The sequence below is a fragment of the Vitis vinifera genome, chromosome 13, assembly GCF_030704535.1.
Source record: "Vitis vinifera cultivar Pinot Noir 40024 chromosome 13, ASM3070453v1".
Taxonomy (NCBI): Eukaryota; Viridiplantae; Streptophyta; class Magnoliopsida; order Vitales; family Vitaceae; genus Vitis; species Vitis vinifera.
Genome location: NC_081817.1, coordinates 2691846 through 2719598, shown reverse-complemented (window position 1 = coordinate 2719598; position 27753 = coordinate 2691846). Strand labels below are relative to the sequence as shown.

General features: G+C 34.9%; 1 protein-coding gene across 1 annotated transcript; it reads left to right on the top strand.

The window, feature by feature from the left end:
• Positions 1-1383: 1383 nt before the first annotated feature.
• On the top strand, positions 1384-27753 carry LOC100263302 (uncharacterized). Its single transcript, XM_002279165.5, has 18 exons — positions 1384-1833; positions 2849-2928; positions 5365-5415; positions 8535-9056; positions 9187-9444; positions 11073-11138; positions 11926-12105; positions 12745-12796; positions 12879-13163; positions 15594-15704; positions 16035-16226; positions 16884-17159; positions 19206-19823; positions 24570-25075; positions 25192-25252; positions 25354-25422; positions 26196-26883; positions 27244-27753. Exons 1-17 carry the CDS (start codon positions 1630-1632, stop codon positions 26280-26282), a joined length of 3618 nt encoding a protein of 1205 aa, XP_002279201.2. The 5' UTR covers positions 1384-1629; the 3' UTR covers positions 26283-26883; positions 27244-27753.

Sequence of the window (27753 nt, the reverse complement as noted above, 5' to 3'; positions counted from 1 at the left end):
AGAAAAATGTATTTTGGTCAAATGAGGAGAAAGTTAATCTAAGATTCCTTTTTGTTTTGCTTTAATTTCCAATCAAGTGTTTGTTTGTTTGAAATAGAAAAGGAATTTGAATTGGAAGCTTGAAACCCTTTTGAAATTTTCCAATAATTTTCAATTATATTTTTTAAAGTAAAATTTTGTTCATATGAAAAATAAATAAATTTGTAGATTTTTATTTTATGAAATTAATAAACACTCATGTATAAGTTTTATTTTTTTTACAATATATCTTTGTATTTTTTATCATCTAAAAAAAATGTTTAAAAACATTTAAATATTGGTTTAAAAACTATTCAATTTTTAGAATGATTTTACAAAAAAATTAGATTAATTTCACTAGATTCTTCTAGGTTTTTTTTTTTGGTTAAATACTTTTTTGTTTTACTTGAAATTTGATCAAATATCTCTATTATTTTGAATTAAAAAAATAATAAAAATAACAAATGAAAAAAATAATAAATTTCAAATTAATAAAACTAAGACGTATTCAAGCAAAATTGTAAGAGGAGTGAATGAAATAAGTATACAAAAAGTTGTATTTTTTTTTTGTCTTATTTGTTAAACATGTTTTTTTTCAATTATAAAAATATAAAAATATTTTAAACAATTGCTTTCAAACGTAATTTAATTTAAGACTCATGCGTGTCATTATAAACTTCAAACCTCACTAACGGAAAATAGAAATTATATTTAATCATGCCAATGTGAGATAACGGGAAGACAAAAAGAACAAAGGTCTGTTTGGTAATTAATTTTTATTATTATTTATAATAAATCTAAATATATTTGATAATAAAAAATTGTTTTCAGTTTTATATTTTTAAAATGATTTAAAAAAATATATTTTAATCGTTTTCTTTATTTTTACTTATTTTTTTAGGATTGTTTTAAAAATTAATTGTACAAACATGTAGAGTTATCACAAATAAAATATTAGACATAAAAATTAATTTTAAAATATATTTAAAAATATGAAAATATATTAAAAAATATTTTAAATTTTTAAATATACTTTTGATTTACAAAATATAAAACGAACTGTTTTAAAAAATAGTTATAAAATATATCCTAAATTATTTCAATATATAAAAGAAAAAATTTACGTTTAGGAACCTAAGTTAAAAAAATTTAATTATAAAATCATATAATTTTGAAAAATAAACACTAAGTAGATTTTGTCTAAAAAAAATAATATTGTCTTTGATAATTAAATATCCGATTTACCTTCCAAATATTTGAAAATGGTAAAAATAGAAAGGACAGATGGCGAAAGGGGAAAATCTCAGAGTAAAAACTACGAATTCTAGCGCATGCCAGCTAATTAAATCTCAAAAAATAGAAGGCTTTCGACTAACAGCTAATAGACACACAGCACTCCCGAATTTGTAGAGTTTCTACACCTCAAAACACCATATACACTCTATAATCTCTCTCTACATTTTGAACGATCGAAGCCTAAACTGTTGGTTGTGACTTGTGACTTGTGTGAATGCAAAAGCCGAAGGAGAGAAAGAAGAGAGAAGAGGGAGGAAAGGAGAGAGAGGGGAGTCTCGGTTGCCTCGAATTCTAGGTTTTTGATAGATTCGGACGATGTCGACCAGCTTCAGCTCCTCGCGGAGTCCCGGCAGTGCGAGGTTGCAGCTAGGGGCGGTGTCGAGACTTCGATCTTCGTCGCTGCGGAAGCCGCCAGAGCCGCTGAGGCGTGCTGTCGCCGATTGTCTGTCTGTTGCGGCGTCGGCCGCGCTCCACGGGACCCCCTCCGCGGCTGCGTCCGAGGCCTCGCGGACTCTTCGGGTTTGTTGATTTCTCAGATCTCGGTGTGGCGGGTTGGGAATTTGGGGTTTGGTTTTGATTTGGAATACGGGAAGAGAAGGAAAATGAAATCGTTGAATTTTTTTTGATGTTATAGTTTCTAAAAGGATTTTCTTTTTGTTCGGTTTTAAATTTCAAATTTAACTCAACTAGGGAAATAGTTCTCCTGGGGGCAGGTTGAGTGGGGGTATTTGTTTTTTCAGATGCGAATTAATGAAATATCTGAAATTTTGAAGAATTTGATTTCTTCTACGTCCTACATTTTCCCTGCAACCAAACAGAGTATTAGTGCTGAAAGTGGGCCATTTCCTGTGAATAATTGGTGGCTTTGTTTTGATATTTTGTTGTCTTACCGTTGTTTGAATCATGGGAGTATTTGACGAGTGACCTATTCATTTGTAAGGTTTATATGTTTATTTACTTAGGTCTACTTTCACTCTTTTCGTCTTCAATTTAATTTGACCATTTTTTTGTTTCCAGAAAGTAGAGACAGCTTTTCTTATTCATGCAAGAAAAAAGTATTGCCATTTGCGGCAATTGAGAATGGACTTGATTTATTGCTTAGTTTTCTTTATTTGAATTATAACTGTAAGTGTTTCTCGAGAAGTCATTTTGTTATTTCATTAAACATGAAGACATACCCTTGAATCATGAGTTCGTTCATTTAATTGAAGCCATTCAAAATTTGGCTGGGTGTTTAAGTGCCACATGCACTGAACATTCAGAGTTCAAATAAATTTAGTTGTTGTTCTCAATTTGAATTACCATTCAGATATATAGTGATTAAGGTTGCAGGATAGGTTTCTGTACTCCCACGTGTATTTGATGCAAAGTAAAGCATCATTCAGTTCTTATATGACTCTATCTAACTCTTATTGCCTGCTAACCCAAAACCCATTTGACTCTGATATTGACATATAAGTGTGGCTCCTTCATCAAGCATTATCTAGATGCATTTCAATTGTTGTAATATTACAACTTGAACTTTTAATGGCAGGATTATCTGGCAAACACTACTACAACTGACCAGGCTTATATTGTGATTTTAGAACATACACTTGCAGAAAGGGAGCGCAGGTATGTTTAGGGTATTTTTCTTGTTGATTCCAATGTCAACATGTTGCTTTGCTCTGCTTTAGTAACGACAATATAGACTTTCTTTTATGATAGAACAGTCCCTTAAATCTAAATGTCGGAGATGAGCGTCTTATCATCTCAGTGCCTTGTTTTCAATCAAATCAAGACAAAAAAGATGGTCTTTCAGGTGACAAAAAATCTGAAGCAGTTACTTATATGATGCCAAATGTTGAACATGAGCCTCTTGTTGTCTAAGCACCTCGTTTTTAACTGAATCAAAACAACAAATATGTCCCTAAGCCATATGAAATATGTAAAGAGAAAGATGAAAATAAATTTACGATAAGAAATACACCTACTTCTTATGCTAAATTTATTCTTTTCCCTTTTTTGGGTTCAAATAAATCTGACAACAGAAAATACACCACAGAGAAAGTGGAACTTGATAGGTGATCACTTTGCTTATGAGTGGAATACTAATGACATTGAATGAAGGGAATTTGGAATTGATCAAGCAAAGATAAACATTTTCTAAGCAAGAACATGAGTCTTGTACATATTTCATACATGCATGCATATGATATGAAGAAATATAGGCATGTTGCAACTGTTCTTACCCTGAGAACAATCAGGGAGAGTGGCCCTTCGCATAGGCACTCATAATATATATAAAAGAAAAGAAAAAAAGAAAAAGAAAAAGAAGAAGTGAGTTTCGACTTTCAACACATATTATGCTGAGCTTTTTAAGTCTTACCCTTCTGCATGGGCTATGTATGACATTACTAGGTTTGTACAAGTGAGAGCTCTGTCTTGTTATTTGTTGGTGACTTAAGGTTTAATTAGCAAGAATAGGAAGAAGTGCTAGGTGAATACCATGGATGATGTTTCTTTAGAATAAAAAAGATTAAGATACTAAGGCATTAAACAGAATAAATGCATTGTATAGTAATATTAGGCATTTATGAGTGAAAAGTATAATTGTTAAAGATTTATGACCAAGAGATACCTAACAGTAAATATTTCATCACATTGATGGTCGATTATGTGTCTGAGAAAGAAACTGGCCATGTGTTGTTATGTAGAATGACAGGCAGATAAGTAACATGTCTTTGGAACTAGCCTTGAGTGAAGGTTAGGAAGAATGTTAATAGAGGTAGTGAGGGATGCCTTGATGATTTACTGTTGGTTTTAAGATATGATTGTATATGTAGTATTTGTTTTCTCAAATGTTAGGCATAAAAATCAATATATTCGCATTAGTTGAGCTTAGAATTCAACTATAATACAATCTGTATTTACCTATCAAAAAAAAAAAAAAGTTGAACTTAGAATTCAACTATATTGGATTTTAGCTAAGGAAACCCATGGAGAATCAATTATGAAGTTTCAATCCTAACTAAGAAGTATGACATACCATTTATATATATTTATATTTTATAGGCAAATGATAAGGATATATTGGTCAGCTCCAAAAAGTATATATTAATACCATAATGGAACTAACATTATGTCATTTCTGTTAAATACGCAAATCTATAGAAATTGAGGAATTTGCATCATGTAGAAATTAGAGCTCAGTGAGTTAAATGAATGTATGCTTCCTAAATTATTTTTTACCAATGTTTAAAAGGAAACAATTTTTAATGAGTGAAGACTTGGTTTACTGTCCAGAATATTTAACAATCAAAAGATTTTATGTTCTAGAATTTGGGTCAAAAACAAAGAAAGAACATGTAAGAGTTAGTCTATGAATAAGAAAGAACACATGAAAAAAGGAGCATTGATTGAGATGGTTTATTGTTGTGCATTCAAGATCTATAATAAAACAAAGAGTGGTGAGGGGTGCTTCAGTGTGAGTGGAGGGCTTTAAAAGGATGATATAATGGAAAGTAGGGGAAAAGATGTATAGTTTGAGAAATCAATGGAAGATATGTTTCTTATTAGTTGACTTGAAAGGATTTTTTTTAATTTTTAATTTTGGATAGGCATTGACTTAAAAGGAAATTAAGATTGTGCAGCCAACTTGGAGACAATTGAAAGGCGGATTTGATGGTGGTGATATCAACCTTTTTCTGTATCCATCCATTTGCACTTCACATCAAAATCTGCATGAAAAAGGAATATATCTAATGTTTTCATGCTCCCTTGATTTTGAAAGTTGACATGCCAAGTGCTAGGTCCATTATCTTTTTGTTTTGATAAATATTTTTCAATTATGAACTATTATTGATGAATCCCTAGTTCGTTGTTCATATTTTATTTTGCAATATGACAGATCTTATGACTCATTGTTTCTTTTACATGTCATTCTTTCGCATGTTATGAGTTGTCGTCTTTTAATATTGCTTTGATGTATTGCTTTTTGGCCTATTGTTATGTCTTTTTGCTATAGTATTAATTCTTCTTTTGTCATTAATACAACTTTATTTGCATCAGCCCAGCGGTAGTTGCAAGGTGTGTGGCACTTTTGAAGCGGTACCTTCTAAGGTTGGTCTTTCTAGCAAAAAATTGGTTTCATTTTTCTGTTACTTTATAAAAAACAAAGATCATGTGATTTTCAGTGGGATAAGGGGTTTGGAGGTTAGGTGTGGTGTGAGATTCCTATGAGGTTGGGGTTTGGAAAGCAACAGGGAAGTAGTGAGATTTTTTATTATTTTAAAACAAAGGGTTCTTTTACAGTGGGTAGTGGGATCAGGGTGAAGTTTCGGAAAGATAGGTGGTGCAATGAGGAGCCCTTATGTGAGACTTTCCCCCTTATGTGAGACTTTCCTGTCCTTGTTTGCCTTATCTAATTTGAAAGAGGCATGGATAGCTGACTTTTGGGAGCAGAGTGGGGAAGGAGGAATTTGGAATTTCCTTTTTGTTAGGAATCTGAATGATTGGGAGTTGGCTGACATGGAGTGGTTCCTTTATTTACTCCAAGGACAAACACTGAAGAGGGAGGAGGAGGATAGAGTACTTTGGAAGGGTGATGGCAAAGGGTTTTTCTCTCTAAGAGGTCTCTAATCTCTTTGGAGACAGATTGTGCCATCCTATTTCCTTTAGAGATTATTTGGAACTCATGGATTCCTTGAAAGGTGAGTTTCTTTACTTAGGAGGCTTCTTGGGGTAAGGTGTTGACTTTGGATTAGTTTCAAAGAAGAGGGTGGACATTGGCTAATAGGCGTGCGTTGTGCAGAGGAGTTTGAGTCCATTGATCATATTCTCCTACATTGTGATGAGGCGAGAGTTTTATGGTGGTTGGTGTTTTCCATTTTCGATATTCAGTGGGTTATCTCTAAGTTGATTAGGGAGAGTCTACTTAGGTGGCACAATTCCTTTGTAGGTAGAAGGCATGTTAAGGTTTGGAGGGCTGCTCCTTCATGTACTTTTTAGATGATTTGGAAGGAAAAAAATTGGAGATGTTTTGAAAATGAGGAATTGTTAGATCAAAGACTAAAAAACATCTTCCTTAACAATTTCTCTATGTAGGTAAAGGTGTACATAGGTGGAGGCTATATGCCTTTGGTGCACTTCATAGATTGGTTGAGTCTTTATTGAGGGAGAGAGTATTTTTCTGTTCTTCCTTTTCTGTTTCTTTTTTTCAGTGCTCATTGTATGACCTGTGTACTTTTGTGCGCTTTTTGCATTCTTTAATGCACTATCTTATTTATCAAAAAAAAAAAAAGAATCATATGAATTTCATATTATACCCAAAACTTAATATATAAACGATATAACTTAGTGGTTCTTTTTTCCATTAACTCACCACTTGATCATTGTTAATTTGCCTAAGGAAATAATTTTATTTTGGATTTTGTTGTCCTGCTTCTTTTCATTGATCAAATTGTGAAGGCCATATGCAAGCATAAAAGAATCATTTGATGATACAGATTATTCTGCTTTTTCAGTTCAGCGTTTATGCACCTTGAGCACTGATAGTGAATCATCAGTCAGGGTCAATGTTATTTTTGCTCCCAGGCTATTGGTCATGCACTGATTTTGTGTCTATGATTTATTTATTTATTTTAATAATTAATAATTTTTTGGTCCTTGGTAGGACATGAATGTGGAACCTCCCAAATCTTCACCCTAATGCCTTTCTGGTCCTGCATATATGATTTACTCATTATAGGCTTGTGGCATTTTCTTTATGCAACAATAGGGTACTTGGGATAAAACGTATCTAGTCCATGGAACTTAGATTGAAATTCAGCACATGTGAAAGTAAATAGAAATGTGTAACTCTTTGGATTTGACTTTGTGGATGGGGTAGTCTCTCGGTAGGGCACGGTAGTTGGTTTTTATGTCTTTGTGCCTTTTTTTGTCTTTTGTTTTCTTTGTATATGACGTGTATACTTTCTTTCTTTCAATATAATTCTTGTTTACCTATCAAAAAAAAAAAAAAAAAGCAATTTGGATAGAAAATATTTTTAACAATTTTATTGTAGTGCTGGCGTCGAAAGTGAGAAGAAATTGTGGGTAGTATAACCTTGTAATATTATTTATATTTGTTTGTAGAAGAGTTTCACATGCTATGGTATTGAAAAGAGGACAACTACATTAAGAAGCTTGTCCACTTGCACTATCATATAAATTAATATGTGATGTTATAGGTTGGAAATTGGAATTTATGCAAAACAGAACACGTTGTAGGCCTTTAAAGATTAAGACCTTTGTGAAGTCAGCATTGGGAGATTCTTCCCCCTTTGATAATACAGTTTGGGTTTGGGTTTTTTTAGTTGTTTTTGGCGTATTATAGTCATTGTTTCTATATTCTTTTTCTTTCTTTGGATTAAGTTTTCCCGGGGAGGATACCTCATCCTTCTTTGTATTTCCTTTTGGCTTAAGAATTTTTTAGCAAAAGACACCCTTCAATAATTTTTTCACGATAGACACCCTTTTGGCTCAATAATGACATCTATCATGAAGGTGTGGGACTTCCTTAATGATAGAGTTGCTTTTATAGTGGGTAATGGTATGAGGGTGAAGTTTTGAAAAGATAGTGGGTCATTGAGAGCTGGGTATTGTTGAGCCCTTTTTCTCAAGATTGCAAGATAAGTTAGTGAAGAGGGAAGATATTGGCGTGATGATTTGGAAGGAGTCAAAGAATGACGTCTTTTTATGTCAAATCCCTCTGCTTGTCTTGGAGTCGGGGTGGTCAATTCCCTTCCCTTAGGGCATTATCTAGAATTCCTGGGTCCCAACTTCGATGTGTCCTCTGCTCTGGACGTATGCTCTAGTGACTAGAGTGTTAGGTTTTCCTTTCCCATATAGGATTTTTTTTTTTAAACCCATTGTTAGATTGTTTTCTTTGCAAAGAAATGTCTGATCATTCACTAGAATTTTCCTCTCTATATGATCTTTTGTTATAGGTGAGGGTATACATAGATGGAGGCGAGGCTCCCTAACCATGGTAGATTATGTAGACTGGTTGGGTTTGTCTTGAAGGGGTTGTTGTTTTTAGTTGCCCTTTCTGTTGCTTTCGTGGCAGTCTTTGTATACCGTCTGTGTACTTTAGTGCACCTTCAGTTAGCGCCTTCAATATATTTATTCTATTTACCTGTCAAAAGAAGAAAAATTGTTTCTTTGATCTATGAGTGCTCATGTAGATTTGGTTGCTGCAGATATAGGCCCAGTGAGGAGACACTACAGCAGATAGATCGATTTTGCATAAGCACCATTGCTGATTGTGATATTAGCCCAAATCGGAGATCGTCGCCATGGTCTCGATCTTTAAGTCAACAATCTGGGGCATCAACTTCATCTACAACTATCTCTCCCTCTTTACCTGTATCTACTTTTGCATCAGGAACACTTGTAAAGTCATTGAATTATATTCGCTCCCTTGTGGCTCGACATATTCCAAAACGGTCATTCCAACCAGCAGCCTTTGCTGGAGCTGCCTCTGCATCAAGACAGTCACTTCCATCGTTATCTTCTTTATTGAGTAGATCATTCAATTCCCAATTGAACCCCACTAATAGTGGGGAATCTTCAGAGAACAATGATGCTTCCACTCTATCTGTTTCAAACTTTTCAAATGTTGAAAAAGTTGATGGAGGAGAAGATGTTGAGTACATTGCACTGGATGTTCTGCAGTGGCGGTGGCCTGGGGAACAACAATCATCAATGGTTTCATCTGACAGGTTACTTGTTTTTTGCATATATCTTTTGGCTTCTTTTTGGGTGGTTATGACTTTGCTGTTTGAAATTTGATTGAGTCCTTTAGTTTCCTGTATTACTTCTAAAACCTAATCAACGTGTTCTTTTATGCAGTGACCGTGTTGTGAATCCCCAAGACATGGGTACACATAGCTTTCTTGAAGTTGGTGCAGCAGCTCTCCTTGTAGGTGACATGGAAGCTAAAATGAAGGGCCAGCCTTGGAGCCATTTTAGAACTGCTGAGATGCCTCATGTTGATCAACTGTTGCAGCCCTCATCAGTCACAACAGCCACTAATTCTGTGTCCGCTCGTCCCCACTTGAAAGCGATAACATCATCCAAACGCTCTAAACCAGGATCTTATCAAATTTGGTATGTTTCTCATACTCAAATTTGATTTGATAGGGTTGTTGCTTTATTTATTTATTTTCCAATTTTGTTTTATAATTTTTCCCTTTGGTTGAGCGTTCATGGTCCACTCAGACAGGTAATTATTTCTTCTTTCTTGTGTTATGTTAGATTTGACCTTAGCCTTTGTAATCATAGTATAGTGAGTTGGAGCTGGAGTCTGAATGGAGTGATTGGAGTCTATTTCTAACAGAGGATTTTTCCAACTGGAAATTCCTTATTTTAATGTTGTTCTTTCTAGTGATCTTATTTTGGGGCAGAAGCGGGTTGCTTTTGGGATCTGTTCTTGTGACTTAACCTGATTTATACATTTATTTAGTTTGTAGTGTAGGTTATGCTGGGATCAACTGGATTGTATTAGAGATTTCCCAGGTCAGCTAGGTTGTGCTGACTGGCCATATTTTTGAGCCTCTACCTGCATCCTAAGAATTTTAAGATTATATTGCTGTAATAGAACTTTGTACTAAGAGGATTTAGTTAGTTTACAATGGATTTGTTGGACCAGAAAGGCAAATAGAGATAAAATCTGCGGTCGGGACTTGGAGGCTTATGGTCTAGTTGGCGATCTCTTTTCCTCAAAAAACACACCCCTTGAGTCTCCTACCTATGATATTGGATCCCCCAACTTCCACCAACATACCTATGTTGTCACAACAAAGCATGGGTATGGGTATGGGATCCTTGTTGGATACTCCTAATTTTATTTAGATCTAGCTATTTGATTCTGATTGATTTTTTCTTTTTTTCAACATTTGTAGCAGAGAATTATATTGAAAAATAGAGAGTTTGTTAAAGCGAACTTTTGTTAAAAGATTTAGGAATAAGAAAGAAGAGAGAAGATTTCTTATCAAAGATATTTTTTATTGATTTTTTTCTTTCTTTTATCTCTTTATTATACTGTATAAAGGTTCAAACACCTTGACACAACCATGCCCAACATCTGCACAAGAACCCATGCAACATTATCTCCTGCAAAAATGGGGAGAAAATGTAGAAATCTTTGAATGTTTCAAAAGATGTTGATTTGAAACATGGAATGAAGTAGCTTTGTTGGATCAGTAGCATATTAAATGCTCCAAGTTGTAATAAGAGGATGCATATTTGATTAGTTTAGGAGATATATATTTCAGAAAAAGGTAAGTCTTGTGATGTGAGCTATATTCTTCATCGGAGCCTCACAGGCTCACACCTATGGCTACTTGACTGTTAAGGCTTAGCCTTGTAGTGTTCTGCCTGCTCCTTGATTTGACATGCGTTTGGAGTTTCTGATTGCATTTATGTATCTTGAAGGTTTTATTGTCAATATGATTTTTTTGGTAATTATTTCTAAATGTAAACATTTTAAAGATGTTCTATAAATACAGGAAATCTAAAAGATTTTGTCCTCAACTTCTTAAAAGGAAGATTTCTTGATAAATCAGGATCTGCTAAACTTGGGTCCTTCCTTCTACTTGTTGCATTTATAATAAATTTGATTCCCCTTAGATGGGATATTCTCCATTATTCTTAATAACATGGTTTTAAAATTTGACTCTTTAAGTTACTTGGTTCTTTGAGAGTAAAATTGATTAGTAGCACTGCTTGTCTTTCAGGGAGGATTCTCCTGTGAGTACATTCCGCCCACTTGCACGGAAACTCTTCCAATATCGTCACTACAGGTGTGGTATTAGAGACATCTGATTGTGAGCGCAATATTTAATTTACGTATAAATGTGCAATTCTCTCAAATATTTTTGTCTGTCGGTTATATTCGATGTGAGAATTAAACTACCTACCTCCATGTGACTGAACCACAATGGTATTTCTTGAGTGGTGCTATTAAGCTTATTATATATGAACCTGATCCAGACATTTCACCATCATTATCCTTTGCAATGTTATGTTTTTTTTATTGGGTATTTCTTCTTTTTTCTAATAAAATGATATCATTTTTGCAAGCTGCTTTTAGGATTTTGGGTAGCAAGCTTCTAAGTCTCTTTTTTTTTGACGTAGGTGTGAGGTTATTGGTTTGGAACTATAGTATCCTGCATTAGGATTATGATTAGTTAGCCTGACAATACTTCAGCATTATTCATACTAAGTGTCCTTTTGGATACACTTCTTTCTTTATTTTTGAAATCAGAAAATAGTAGTAACTATTATATAAGATATAAGAACTCTTTAAAAGCTTAAATTGAAAAATTAATGGTTTCTCTGATAAAAAAAATTTACGGTTTAAAAATTGTTTAAAATTTTTTTTGGATACCTCAAATTTTAAAATTTCTAAATGTGATTTTTAAAGACATAAGTCAAATCTATACTTTTCCTACAAGAAATGTATCCAAACTGGCGCTAAGAGATCCACAGATTGCTTCTGTGCTTATGTAACTGAGAATAAATCTTCAATTTGCATGGTTGAGGTCCCCCTATTTCCCTTTTCTCACAGTATCTTTTAATATGGATCAGTGAACAACAACCTTTGCGATTGAATCCTGTGGAGGTGCGTGAAGTCATTGCTGCAGTTTGCTCAGACACAGCTTCACCAAATACTAACCTCATGACGATGTCATCTAGATTAAGTAACAACAGAGGAAAGCCATCAATGGATGTGGCTGTGAGCGTCCTAATTAAACTTGTTATTGACATGTACGTTTCATTGCATTTGTTTGCTGATATTACTTTATTCGCATGCTTGAATTGCATACGTTTACAACCTGTTCTACAGTCTCGTCTATATGTTGAAGAATGTGATCAATATCATTGATGCTATTAGTTTGCACTTTTGCAATGGCTGGGAGGCATGTTGAATCTCCAAAACTAATTTCTTGACATTGTCACAATTGTGGAATATAGAGAACTTCTTGTGTTATGATGTCCTAACTCTTGCCATTTCATGTCCTCATGGATACTTCAAATTCTTTGAAGTGTCCATCTAAAATAGATTGCAGGGATGGTTGAGAAATCATTCAAAACATTCCATGGAACTGTTGCAATATTTCAGATATATCTCAACATTGACGTCTATGAGCTTTTCCATTTTGTACTCATTTTAAATTGTATGATGTCATTTATATGATAAATGGACTGAATGTAAAGCTTATTAAGCAAAGAAACACCGCTTGATATTCTTCCATGGCTTCCTGGTTTTTGAAGGTTGAATGAATTTGGACCTTCTGACCATTTTCCAAATGAATATTTTCTGTTGGTTCATGTAGTTGATTTTCTGTTATATTGTTTCTTAAACTGATTGTGTATGGAAGGTCATTGCAAAATTTTGTTTTGTAGGTATGTTTTGGATTCTGGGACTGCTGCTCCTCTCACTCTATCCATGCTTGAGGTGCTGCATCAATTACATATTGATTTCTTATGATAACAACATGGTGAAAGTCTCTTATTTTTATTTCCAAATCATTTGGCAGGAGATGATCAGTTCTCCCACATTAGCTTCTAGGGTTCGTGCTTTTGATTTAATTTTAAATCTTGGGGTTCATGCTCATTTATTGGAGCCAATGGTAGCCGATGATGCCACCACAATTGAAGAAGATTATTCTCATGAATCATATTTCAACAATGAAGCGCAACTTGTCACACAAGAGAAGAGAAGAACAGATTCTCTAAAGAAGATGGGAGCTTCCTCTGCAATAGATAAATTTGAATCTTGGATTTTAAGCATTCTATATGAGATTCTCCTTCTTCTTGTTCAGGTGGAGTTGGTCTAACTTCTCATCTTCTTTGCTTTCCTTCTTCCCTATTTTTCTTCCTGTCAGGAACATTGTATTGTTTTCCATATTGATTGATTTAGGTCTGGCTATTGTGTTAAACTCAACTAAGTTGGAAACTTTGCCATGAGACTCTAGTTTCTCATTTCCTGCGGAAGCTGAGAATGTTTATCGGGGTGAATTAGATTTATATGAGATGTTCTTTGTGTTGGAATTATTGTTTCAGGTTGTACCAATTGTTTTAATCAATAGAATAGGTTGTCAGTGTTGGTAACTTATTTGGCAAATAAAATAACCTTTAGCAAGTAGTTGCTGCACTGAGTGCGGGGCAATTCATTGTAGGGAGTTTCTATTTTCTTGACTATATCATGGTACTGTTTTTGTTACTGTCATTAAGGTTTTATTTTTCATTTATCAAAGAAAAGTTATGTTGTATCCAATTTGATAGAAAATTATGTTGTATCCAAGTGTCCATATCCATTATTGATATCAATGTTTTAAAAGGTTATTGTGGCTTATGCCTTGAGGTTCGCCTTAAGGTGAGGTTATTCAAATTAGCCTTAAGGCTATAGCTTCAATCTAGGTTACTTAAAGCTTTGTTTACAACCTTGAGGCTAGTGCTTGAAGGCTATTGAGGCTTAAGCCTCAAATATGTTTTTACAACATTTATGAGCTATTTTATGTCTTATAAGAGTTCAGCGCTAAATATTGAATTATTTTTAATAACTTGTGGTTTTGTGGGTTTTGGTATAGATTTGTAAGTTTTATCTTGGGTGCAAGACCAGGGTTTTCATCTTTTATAAAGTAAGCTCCTAGTTGGCTACCGATAAACTCTTTAAATGGAGAGGAAAAAAAGAGATTGAAAAGAAAAAAAAGAAAGGAATCATTGGTCCACGTAATGGTTGAGCTCATATATTATCTTTTTATAGACAGACAAAGGAAAAAGACCATTGCAATTGATGGATGAAGTAGAAGATACTAACAATGATAGGGAAGTTAATAAAGCAATGAGATATTGTTATTATTCATTGGAGAATTCTATTACTACTAGTGATGGTGATGGTAGTGTTAAATCATTTGATGAAGCCATTAGAGAGTCAGATTTTAGAAGAGAGATAGAAGAATTAAATTCAAAATTATTGACAATGACAAATGATTAGTTTTAATGTTAAAATCAATACTTCTCCCAATGTTTTCTGTCAAATTCTCTAAAAATGAGAAGACTAGATTTATTTAGGCACTTCAAATCATAGTATTGAAGTTAAGTTTCAAAAATTTGCTTGAAGGTAAAACTCAATTTAAAACAATTTGTTTGGATGACTTTTTTGCATTTTGGCAAGATCTAGTTTTTTTTTTTTTTTTTTTAAATATTTTTATATAATTTATTTATTTATTTTAAAATTTTTTTTTTTCTTTGGTAGAACTATTTCCTATTTCCTTTGTATCCTCCTAATAGGGGAAAGCCTCTTTAAGTATATTCAAGAAAGGGAAGAAAAGGCATAAATAAACTTTTAAGTGGCTTAATATTAGTCAGAATTAAATAGGATCAGTATTGTTAGAGTTGAATTAGTAGTAGCCAATCATTAGAATCATAATAGGAGAAATAGAATTAAACTTATAATAGGTTATTAAAATACTAGTAGAATTTGGATTTCTTAGAGAAGCCTATAAATGAGGCTAATTGATGTCCAAGATAAAGTTATTAAATAATATTAGTTTCATTTGCATGTATTGTATTCTTCAATGGTGAGACTCCATTTAATTTTTTTCCTTTCTCCTAGGTGAGACTCCTAGAAGGCCTTAGTGAGACTCTTAAGATTTCTTATCCCTTTCTTTCAATCATCCTATATATAGCTTAGTGAGACTCTTAAGATTTCTTATCCCTTTTCTTGCTACCAGAATTTTATTACATCCTTCTCCTTATTTCCTCAATTGTTGAATCCTTAAGCCCACATTATACAATTGTAGGCAGGCCTTTTAGGATTATCTACATCACTTCCACTTCATATCCTGCGCTTTTATTCAGGATATGTTATCCCGCATTATGGATTGTATAAATAAAAATGGAGTGGATGTTTTCTATATTAGTAAAGGCAATTCATTGGTGGGACTTTCAGCAATGGATTTATGGAAGTGGTAGCATGATGTATGGAGGTTAGTTGTGCAGGGGAGGTGGTGATTTTTTGCTGGTATAAAGAAAAACTATCTTATTTCTAGGTTTGTCCTTCTTTGTCTCACCAAACATTAAATTGCTTTAGGTTTTCCACAATGGCTTTTGTTCATTGATAATATTATCCTTATGGCCTTAAAATTTCTTTGCAGGTAGAAGAAAGGAAACTTCTGTTATGTTGTTTCAGTTCTTGTTTATATTTCATGCTCCTTTTTTCATTCTATCCCTTTGATACCTTTTTTCAGATAGAAGAGAAGGAGGAGTCTGTTTGGGCATCTGCTCTGAGCTGTCTGCTTTATTTTGTTTGTGATAGAGGCAAAATCTGCAGGAACCGATTAAAATGTCTTGACATAAGGGTGAGTGCTTCCTTCCTTCCTTCCGGACATTCTATGTATCATTTTGTCATGGATACAGTTCTTCATACTCACTGCTTGAATGGGCGAGTCCTCTAATAGAAGAGGTCGGATCTCAGTATTTATTTTTACTCTCCATTTTATGGACTCAAATCATAAACTGTAACTCAATTGTGTTTGTGATATTTTTTTATTCTACAAACGATTACACCCCTTGTGTTGAGTTAATAAAGTCTCAACTTAGTCAAACTGGTTTTTTGGTCTCATATACTTGGTACATGCTTTATGTCCTTCCCTCTGTGAGTCTCATTTTGGATGTACAACCATTTTCAGGTTATTCAGGCGCTTTTGAAGGTTAGCAGGAGGAATTCATGGGCAGAAGTAGTTCATTCTAAGCTTATTTGCATGTTATCAAACATGTTTTATCAAGTTCCTGATGAGCCTAACAAAACTGTTTCAAGTACTCCAATGTTTCTTGTGGACCAGGTTGATCTTATTGGAGGAATTGAATTTATTTTCCTTGAGGTATGAAAATTATTTATTTAAGAAATACGGGTAAATGGTCCTTGGCATCCTGCAGTGGTTGACAATACTGTTGTTATTCATGATGAGAAAGATCATTTAATTATGTATATGACAACTTATATGGGATATTCAACACCTATTTCAAATTTTTGGGGACATGGAAGATATCATGACAATACTCTAGAGTTAATATTATTTAGATGACTATGATATTAATCTTTGTATTGCATATTGTTGTGATGAGAGAAGGCAACTGGATTGTCCTTAACTCCTAACAATTTGTCTTATAAATCAATATGTAAATTACACATTGTTAAAGATGATTGATTTATGTAAAACTGTGATAATCTATCATTTTGTGTTGACAACAATTAAACAAAACAATGGCCTAACCCATATTTGCTCCATGTGATTCATAATTTATTTGACTATTATAATGAGTTAAAATACATTCTCTAAAAATTTGTAACATTCTTGTACTTCATTTTAAGAACAATGCAGTTTACTATTCCTTCTATGCCCTGTTGGAAGAAGCTCCTGTGATTTCCCCATTTCCAGTTGTTATGTCATAAGCAGAAGCGGATTTATTTCTATACTAAAACTTATTTAAATCTATTTTGACCTTTACATGATAACTTCTTAGTTCTTTCAATGCAGTACTCGCTTGCCAACTCAAGGGAAGAGAGAAGAAATCTATATCTGGTGCTTTTTGACTATGTTTTGCATCAAATTAATGAAACATGCATAGCTACCAGTGTCTCTGAATATACTGATGATGAGATTCAACCCCTTGCCACCCTACTCACTCTTGCGGATGCACCTGAAGCCTTTTATATCTCTGTTAAGCTTGGGGTGGAAGGCATTGGGGAGATACTGAAAAGATCGATTTCTACTGCCTTGACTAGATATCCAAACAGCGAACGGCTAAATGTGGTAATGCTACAAATGTGCCTGAATATGTGCACATGTGTGTGCGTGCATGTGTTTTGTGATTTACTAGGAAGATAATGTTCATTAAAGTTGCTCTTTGAGAGTTCCTAGGACTAGAAATTCCCTGAACATCCCTCCATGCACATGCATATATACATCTTGGTTTGTTTATATTGACTAGGAAGGCCATGCACTGAAGATTTGTGCTGGAGAGATCCAAGGTCTACATTGCTTATAAATCTATAGGAATTAGATTCCCTATATGAAGTTCAACACCATCCTTTTTCTTATTCTCATTTCTTGGCAATATTAAGCTCAGTTTTGAGCCTGCAATGGCACAAACTAAATGTTGAAACCATATCCACAATATGATGTTATCTTTTACTAAGACACTTTTTTGTTTCTTAGATAGTTTGATTCTTATCCTAGTTCTGCATGTATGTATGTTTATGGTTATCACACTAGATCTTTGATGAACATGTTATGGCCTTTAATACCCTCTTCATGAATTAGTTGGTTAACCGTGCATTCCCAGGTCTAGCATGATCATTTAACAGTCAATTGTTATTTTTTGTTCTACTTATTGATAACATGCTTTTAGACTACTATGGTCTCCCTTGCCATTCCAGAAGAGTGATAGACCTGATAAAGATGTGTAAGAGAGTACCCTATTATTGTCAGGCTGTAGTTAAAGATGAACACTGTCAATTTCAGCAGTTCATCAAATCCATTTCATCTATTATGGTCTGAATTTGGTTGTTATTTTGACTGATCCTACAGAATTGGTCCAACTTTGAGTTGGTTACAGGGTTGAAATTTGAATTTTTTTCCATGTACAGGAATGAAACCTTTTATGATTTAAGGTTTTCTTTCTTACTCAAGGTGGATATGTATGTTATAATCATGAATATGTACTAGGATGGCAATGGGCTTAACACAGGCATGGGCAAGTTTGCTCCTAAATTTAGGGCTTGTGTCCTGGTGTGAACTTATAGCTGCATTTGGTTTCCAGCCCTTGCTTGGGTCTTAGAATTCAATCCTTGTGCTGTGGTTCTGCTTAACCAGTATTACCTATGTTATTGTTTTCTGTAATTAAGATTTGGTAATATTTTCTCAATTATGTTTAATAATCATCAAGTTTATTAATCTCTAATAATATTATGTTTATAGGACTGGGCTTGGGCTCAATGCTGTGTTCACAATTTTGACCCAAGCTCTAGCCCAACCAACATAATGCTACTAAGCAACAACCACGCCTGACATAGATGTACAGATGTATGTATATGTAAGCATTATCATTTCAAGGGACATCAAATTGCTCTACTATCATAATTGTTTCTAGAAGGATGGTGCTACATGCACCACCACTTTTACCATCTTTTTTACCACTTGCTTATATGGTAGGTGGTCAATTGTATGTGTGATAAAAAGCAGTTAGCATATATCCAATAATTACCTACCATTTAGAAAATTGGTAAAAAAGTGGTGGTATAACTAGCATTTTCCTTTTTAAAATATGATTTACTTGTATGGCTAAATCTTTTATTTGTGATAGATTCAATCTGATAGAGATGTCCACTGGATTTGATCTACCTGGTTGGAAATTCAAATTGTTTACTATTGGGTTTCATTGTTCAGATTTGAATTCAACTAATAAATTTGATAATAGGATTGAAGTCTGGTTAGTGTAAATCAGATTGGATTTGGGTCTTGGTCAGTATATGTGAGAAAGAATTCAAAGCTTACATCAGTCCTGCCTTTCTATTTCACTATTGCCTTTCCTTTTGTTTTTGGCTCATATATCTGTCTTACAGACATAATTCACTTATTAGTGTATGAGAGATTGAAGTTTAGAACTGCGATTTCTCTCTAAATTCTTTGGCTTTGTTATGTTAAATTGCATATGTTGTTTTCTTTATCTGCTGGTAGTGTGGTTGCTGATTTTTATTCTACAAGTTCGATAAACTACACCTGCATCATGATTTTTTGAAACTCAATTATTATTTTATATCACTGCTGCTGCTCTCTGACCTTCATTTACTTTGGCAGCTTTTGGAGAAGATTACGGAGAAATTTGATTCAATTATAAGTTCATTCACTCATTTAGACAAAGAGTTCACCCATATGATACAGATAACCAAATCTTACCAGTTTTTGGATGGCATTGAGAGTGGAGTTCTTGGTCACAGTGTTGGCATGAAAGCAAAGCTCTCATGGGCCACTTTACATTCTCTTCTTCATTCGGATAGAATTGCTTACCGGCACAATGGGTACACTTGGTTGGGTGATTTGCTAATTGCAGAAACTAGTGAGGAAAGGAATGCCAGTGTATGGTCAACTATAAGAAACCTGCAGCGGCAAATTGCTCTTGCTGGTGTTCATGATTCTTCGATTTCTTCAAAACTCCCTTTATCCATCTCACTTATGTGTGGGCTTCTGAAGTCAAGACACAACATCATCAGGTGGGGCTTCCTATTTGTTCTGGAGAGACTTCTCATGCGATGCAAGTTTTTGTTAGATGAGAATGAACAACACTCAAGCAGCAGTGAAGTTGGACAAATACATGAAGATAGCCGTCTTGAGAAAGCAAATGTGGTGATAGATATTATGAGCAGTGCATTGTCCTTGGTGGCTCAGAAAGAAACAGATCGCATCAATATTTTAAAGGTATATATAAACATATATAAATATATATATATATATATATATATATTGTTGGGTGGGGGGAACTCCATACCATTTGAGCGGACCTTGAGGATGGTTTCCAAATCATAGGGATACATTTGATACAAAATCCCAAAGATGAACCATCTAAGATATTTCTCTGGCTTACTGTTAGCCTTTTATCTGTCTATTATAGGGAGGACAGACATAGTGATCCATTTACCCAGTGATGAAGTGCTGACAAATGAAACTTTTTGGACCAGTAAAAATCAGGTGTTTAACCTCTATTTCCTGGAAATGAGAAAACTTAATATCTCCTTAATCAAACTAATGAAGCACATGATTTTTTTGTATGTCTGTTAAATGAGTCCAGTTACCTCATTCCCTGTTACAGATCATCACAAACTGTAAACCTATGATATCTTAAAAACACACTAATATGTCATCCATTTGCTTTGTGAACCCAAAATAGCTAATAGAACAGAAAATTTTCATTTCAGCAAGTTAACCCTACATAATTTTTTTTTTTTCCTTGATAAGTAAGAGTATTGTATTACAAAAAGGCGCTAAAATAGTGACTTAAGAAAGAGACACTCACCCCCATACAACTGAAACAAAAAAACTGTCCAACAATATGTACAAAAGCCAACCTTCCCTCAACGGGAACCCACCCAATCAATGAAATCAATTAGCGTCAAAGGACCATCTTTTATAAACAATTTAGACTCTGACCAAAGTAAATATACAAAAAACGCTTTCAGCTTTTGTATGGACAACACACTGCCTTCAAAGGCAATTTTGTTCCTTGTCTTCCAAACTGACCAAAACAAGCATAAAGGGCCTGCATTCCAAACTGTCCTACGCTTCTTTCCTACAAAAGACCCTTCCTTTCCACCCCAAGTGGGTTTCCCTAATCGAGGAAGGAAACACCCAATACACTCCAAACAAGATAAATAACAACTTCCACACTTCCCTTGTTTTTTAGCAATGGAGAAGAAGATGGTCAATGAACTCTCACTTAACCTACATGAATTTTGATTCTCACTTGCTTCCTTATTCTAAAATTGTTACAAGGCATCCAAGTAACCTGGTCAAGGAGTCCCCTTCACTTTTTATTGGTTCTTGTGTCTTTAAGAATTGTCATATGTCATCTTTGGCGATCTTGTATTTGTTCAATTATGGTTTTTGCGCTTGTGCTTGATGAAAATTGAGTTATTGATGTGTTAGATTTTCATAAGAAGTTACAAAAGAATGGGGACTCAAGAATATGTGGGTGAGGGTGGAAGGTTTTAAAGATTTTTTGAGAACTAGGTGGATGGGGATTCACTTCAAAGGTTCATTTAACTTTATTTTGGCTGAAAAGTTGAAAGCTCTAAAGTCTTTTTTGAAGAGCTAGAATAAAGAGGCGTTTGACAATGTTACTTCCGAAAAGGAGATGGCTTTGAATGAGGTATTGTTTTGGGATTCTAAGGAAGGGATCGGGCCTTTGACTTTGGAGGACCAGAATGCTAGGAAGTAGGTTAGGGAAGAGTTCAAGAAGTGGGTTTTGTTGGAAGAAGTTTCCTGGAGATAAAAATCAAGGGAGATTTGGTTGAAGGAGGTAATAAAAACACGGACTTTTTCCACAAAATGACCAATGCTCATAGGAGAAGGAACTCCTTGGTCAGGATTAAAACAAATGGTAATTGGGTCTCAATGGAGAGTAAGATTAAAGTAGGGATGGTCCACATTTTTCAATCTTTGTTGGCTGAAAATGGGGACTGGAGACCTAGTTGCTTGGGGCTGACATTTGATGCTTTAGGAGAATATCATGCAGATTTGTTGGAGGTCCCGTTCTTTGAGGTAGAGGTGTTTAAAACCCTTTTCAATCTCAAGGGCATTAAAGCTCTAGGCCCGTATGGTTTCTCCTTGGTGTTTTGGTAATTCAGCTGGGATTTTGTGAAGAATGAGGTGATGGGTTTCCTTAAGGACTTTTATGAGCATGATAGATTTGCGAAGAGTTTGAATGCTTTTTTCTTGGTGCTAATGCCTAAAAAAGGGGGAGTTGAAGATTGTAAGGGCTTTAGGCCAATAAGTTTGGTGGGTAGCCTTTATAAGTTGTTAGCTAAAGTGCTAGCAAACATATAAAAGAAGGTTGTGGGAAAGGTGGTGACTTGTTCCCAAAATGCTTTTGTGGAGGGAAGACAAATTTGGCTGCTGCTTTGATTGCTAATGAGGCTAATGATTCGTTGTTGAAAAGCAATGATTGTGGGTTAATTTACAAGCTAGATATTAAGAATGCATATGATCATGTCAATTGGAATTCCTTACTTCTGGTTCTCAACAAAATGAGTTTTGGAGAAAAGTTGATTGATTGGTGTATTTCTACTATGAACTTTTAGGTCTTTGTTAATAGTTTTCCATCAAGATTTTTTCAAACTCTTGGGGTTTGAGGCAAGGGGATTCTTTCCCTGTTTATTTGTAATAGTCATGGAGGCCCTTAGTTGCATGCTTAAGAGGGCTAAGGATGGTGGTTTCTTGTCAGGTTGGCGGAAGAGAGGTCAAGGTGGGGAGGGCATGGAAATCTCTCATTTGTTGTTTGCTTATGACACTTTAATTTTCTGTGAGCCTTCTCATGACACTTTAATTTTCTGGGTTGAAAGTTAATTTAGAAGAGGGTGAACTAATTCCAGTGGGGAGTGTGGGGAATGTAGAAGGGCTGGCTCAAGAGTTCAAGTTCAAGGTAGATGCACTCCCTACTTCCCACTTGGACCTTTTGTTAGGTGTTTTTTAAGTTTGTCTCAATTTGGGACTATGTGGAGGAGAGGTTTCGTAAAAGATTAGCATTATGGAAAAGACAATACATTTCCAAAGGGGAACTTACTCTTATTCGTAGCACCCTTACTAGCATGCCTATTTATTTTATGTCCCTTTTAGGCATCTTGAGGATGGTTAGGTTGAGGCTGGAGCAAATTCAAAGGGACTTTCTTTGAGGAGGAAGGACCTAGGAGTGGAAACCTCATTTGGTTAGGTGGGCTGTCGTTTGCTTAGACAAAAGAAATGGAGGTTTGGGGGTGAGAAATCTTTTGTCCCTCAATAGAGCCTTGCTATGCAAATGGAGTTGGTGTTTTGCAAAGGAAAGGGGGCCTTTTGGAAAAATGTTATTAGTGGAAAATGTGGGGAAAAAGGAGTGGCAATCCTGCTAAATGAGAGATGAGTATGAGGTAGGATTATAGAAATTTATTAGGAAGGATTGAGATATTTTGAGTAGCAAAGTTGCTTTTTCTGGGTGATGGGAAGAGGGTGAAATTTCGGAAGGACAAGTGGTATAGAGATGAACCGTTAAACATCTCTTTCCCCACTTTATTTGCTTTAGCTACTCTTAGGGAGGCTTGAGTGGAGGATGTTTGGAACGCTTTAGCTGATGGGGGTTGTTGGACACCTCGCTTCTATAGGAGGCTCAATGATTGGGAGGTGAATATGGTGGAGTGGTTCCTCTTTAGGTTGCAAGGGTGGAGGTTGTGTAGGGATGAAGAGGATAAGTTGTTGTGGATAGGGGTGAAGAATGGAAATTTTTTTGTTCATGCCCTTTACAAGGCCTTGGAGCTGGGAAGTCAAGTTACTTTCCTGGCAAGTGTTATTTGGAATTCTTGGGTGCCGCCCAAGGTGGGCTTCTTTGCATGGGAGGCTACTTGGAACAAAGTTTTAACTTTGGATCACATTCGGATAATAGGATGGTCTATGGCTAATAGATGTTTCCTCTGTCGCACATAGGAAGAATAGGTCGATCACATTCTTATTCATTGTGACAAGACAAGGGATCTTTGTGTGTCTTGGGTGCTCCCCTCTTCAGTAAGAGAGACACTCTTAAATTGGTGCGACTATCGTGGGTAAAAAAGGAAAAAGGTGTATCAGGTTGCTCTTTTGTGCCTCTTTTAGACAATTTAGAAGGAAAGGAACAACAAGATGTTCGATAACAAAGAGCCTTTTGTGCAAGGGATTAAACTTAAGTGGTGTTTGTTTTTTGGATGAATAGAAAAAGTCAACCAAAAGTAACCTATTGATATCAACCAACATAACTAAACTGAATCTATTGATAACAAGTTCAATAGTTATCTTTGTCGTTTCCTATAAAAAAAAAAGGTTACTTTTAGCTTAATAGAAAAAACCAAATATTTTGGCATTTTCTATTTAGCCAAAAAAACAAACACCACCTTACTATTCTTTGTAATCTTTGGGTGTGGTCCAAATTGTTTATAGCTTATGGCCCTTTTTATGGTGTAGATTTTGTGGATTGGTTGAGGTCTTATTGAAGGGTGCTATTTTTTGTTGTCCCTCTTTATTTTTTGGAGGCGCTTTAGGTGTCTATTATATACCCCATGTGTACTTTGGGGTTTTTTTGGTGTTTCTATTTTTAATATGCACTTCCTTTATCCATAAAAAAAAAAAAAGAGTTAATGCACTCTACATTTTCACATTTTTCTCTTAGGAAAAGTGCATTGATTAGATGAAGTCCATCTGGTCCTTTTCTTTTATGGTATGCTGTTAAGATTAAGAAGATAAAATTTTGTGCAGAACTTGATTCTCAGTACAGCATGGGAGGATTTTCTTGTGGTTGATGACTCTAATATTTTACTTAATTTTTCTTCTCTGTTTCCTTTTATGTATTGTTCATGATGAAATGAGGTTCTTTTGTAGCATTTTCTGTTAATCATTTTCAGAATTTATGCCACTCTTACTCTTTTTTGTCCTTCTGCTGCTTGTAAACAGATGTGTGACATTCTCTTTTCACAATTGTGCCTGAAAGTTCTTCCTGCAACAGCAACTCCCATCTCAGATAATAAACACCATGGTCTAATTTTTGGAAGCTCAGGGGAGAATAAAAAGGTTGATACTAGTGAATGTATCTCTCAAGAAGTGAATTGCCGCTGGGATGAGTTCATGGATGGATTTGATAGCAGATTTGGCTACAATAGTAGTACTTCTCGGATTTGTGAGACAGCATCTATAGGAGCATTGCTTTTGCGAGGACAGGCTGTAGTTCCAATGCAATTAGTAGCACGTGTACCTGCTCCATTATTTTACTGGCCATTAATTCAACTTGCTAGTGCAGCTACTGATGATATTGCTCTGGGTGTTGCTGTTGGAAGCAAAGGAAGAGGAAACCTACCTGGCGCCACATCAGACATCCGGGCCAGCCTTCTTTTACTCTTAATAGGTAAATGTACTGCAGATCCTGCTGCTTTCCAAGAAGTTGGTGGAGAAGAGTTTTTTAGGTAATTCTTCACTTTTTTGTTCTCTGTTAATCTGTTCTCTTCCCTTTTGTTTTATTTGTCTTTCTTTAAGTATCTCTCACTATGTCAAAGAATTACATAATTTGGATCCTTTGCAGGGAACTTTTAGAAGATGCTGATTCAAGGGTAGCATATTACTCGTCAGCTTTTCTTTTGAAGGCAAGAACACTATTCTTTCTTCCCACTGCACCAAGGTTGCAACTGTTTATCCAGTTTGATGTTAGTTTTTGCAAACTGACCTGGAGTTTGGCATTTTGCAGAGAATGATGACAGAAGAACCTGAGAAATATCAACGAATGCTTCAGAATCTCATTTTTAGAGCTCAGCAGGTTCAGCCACATTCTGTGTTTTACTTGAATGTGTCTGCTACCATGGAATAGAACTGTCCTAGAGCAATTTTTTATCTATAAATTTTCACAAGCATGCATGTATCAACTTTGCATAGGTATGGTTATGGTGCCAAAACCTGACCACGATACCAGTTGCTGGATTGGTATTCTACAAAGAACAGTAGAGTTTTAGGACATGGTGGTATATTATGATTTTTTTATAGAAATTCAATCATAATAGACAAGTGAGCAAATCAAGAGTAAGATGATTTATGCTGCAAACATAAGGAACATCACAACAAACCATCGTCTTCTATCTGGAACAGTAGTCTTGTTGAATGAGAACTGGAATGTACTCACATTCCGCTGGGCTACAGGGTCAAGTGCTGCTTTAAACAGACTTAATTTCCTCAACTGCTGATCTTTTCCATGTTTATGCTACACCAACCTCATGCCTGAGTTTAGACCTTTTATCAAATGCCAATGGATTGCATTGCAAATCTGTACACTTCATAACCATCTGATATTTTGTGGACTATATATCTTATATTCTTTTTACCTCTTAACAAAGTTTGGATCACAGTAATTTTTTGAGTTATTAAATCTTCAAGCAGCAAAACCTTTATATGGTGATTCACATTTGTTAATAATCTTCTAATTTTTTTAAGTTCTTTTTTTAAAGATCCTAACTTTTGTCATAATTCATTAGCCCTTTAGTACGTGGCATAATCACATGTAACTAAAATTTTCTATGTTGTGTTGCTATTGTGCAGAGCAACAATGAAAAGCTGTTAGAGAATCCATACCTTCAGATGCGTGGCATAATTCAGCTGTCAAATGATCTTGGGACTGGGTTATAATCTGATGTTTTTTTGGAAATATACTTTGCTTGACTTGGAGAAGCTGCATGCTAAGTGAGTTGGTGTTTCATCACTCCTGGTGCGTATGATGTTTCAGCACCTGGCATTAGCTGGTTGAAGTTTGCAACACCCATAATTAAAGGATGCATTACTTTTTAAGCATGCATAAAATATTTGGGATTTGATTTACTGAAGTACTTCAATCTGGCTGGAATATTGCAAAGCTAAGCATATGAGATGAACTAAGATACTGGGTGACTGATGGCTAATTGAGTACCATAGATGCTTCAACAGCAGCCATAAATCCTGTGGATTTTTTCCCTGGGATTCTTAGAAAATGGTGAACCAATTTATTGTCCAATTCCCATATCTCAATCTCCAAATTGTACATCAATATGATGGATTGATGAGAGATTCTTTCATACAATGAAATTTATGAAGTTCTATATTCAGCAGAAAGTTTGGGACTGGAGGCTTCTCATTGAAGTTTAGCCAGGGGATGAGATGTCTAGTAACTTTTCCAAGTAGCTTGATTCTTTAATTTATTCAACTTATAAGCAGTTGCTGGATGTTTCAGATCAGGGAATTGAAGATTCTTCAGGTACCATTATCTATTATCTATCTCAACAAATTAGGACTTTTTATGCTACTCAGTCTTTTTGATTTTCTCTATCTTTGGCTTGTGCTTCCATTCTTTTTCTCCAAATTATAATGGACGATATCAACTCTAATTACTGATATGATTTCTAAGGTACTCCAATTCTTGTTTTTTGAATAAGTTGAACTGCTATCAAATTGGAGTAGAGTGATCTATTTTTGAAGCTTTACTCATCTATGGAGAAAATTTTTAATAGAATTGAAATTGAAGGAAAGGATTATTTTTGTTCTCAGATGTTTGAAAGAGGTATTTGGCTGACATATGTTTGTAATAAAATGTTTTTCTTTTTCCATGTGGAAGCAGTTATTGGTGTGCACTATTTCATCAGAAGACTACTCGGGCAACTCTGGGGGAATCCTTTCTTTGTACAGGATCAAATACCTCGTGGCCATGTTTTTAAGTAGTTCCTGAGGATGACATTGTACTCGTTTTTTAAAAGAGGCATTAATGGATAATAAAATTTCAAGCTTGTTAATTTGTAGAGGTTGGTCTTCTTGATAATGATGAGACAAGACTCAAGATCCTGTATATTTAGTTGATAGGCCATAAAGGGTGCTAAAGGGTAGGTTGGATCACAAGGGCTCTTCTGACTACATTTTGAGGGGCTTCAGCAAAGGGTGTCTGTTATTAGGGACATCACCAAAGTGTGCCTGGTATGTTTTTTTGATCCATTGTTCATTATTTATTTTAACCTTGTAAATGTGTGATTTTTGTCTCCCCCACCTGCGGTTGTTGTAAAATGGCTGTTGAGAAGTTTGCTTCCTGTACGACTTTTTAAGTGCTTAATTCATGATAGAAAAATTTTGGTTCTTA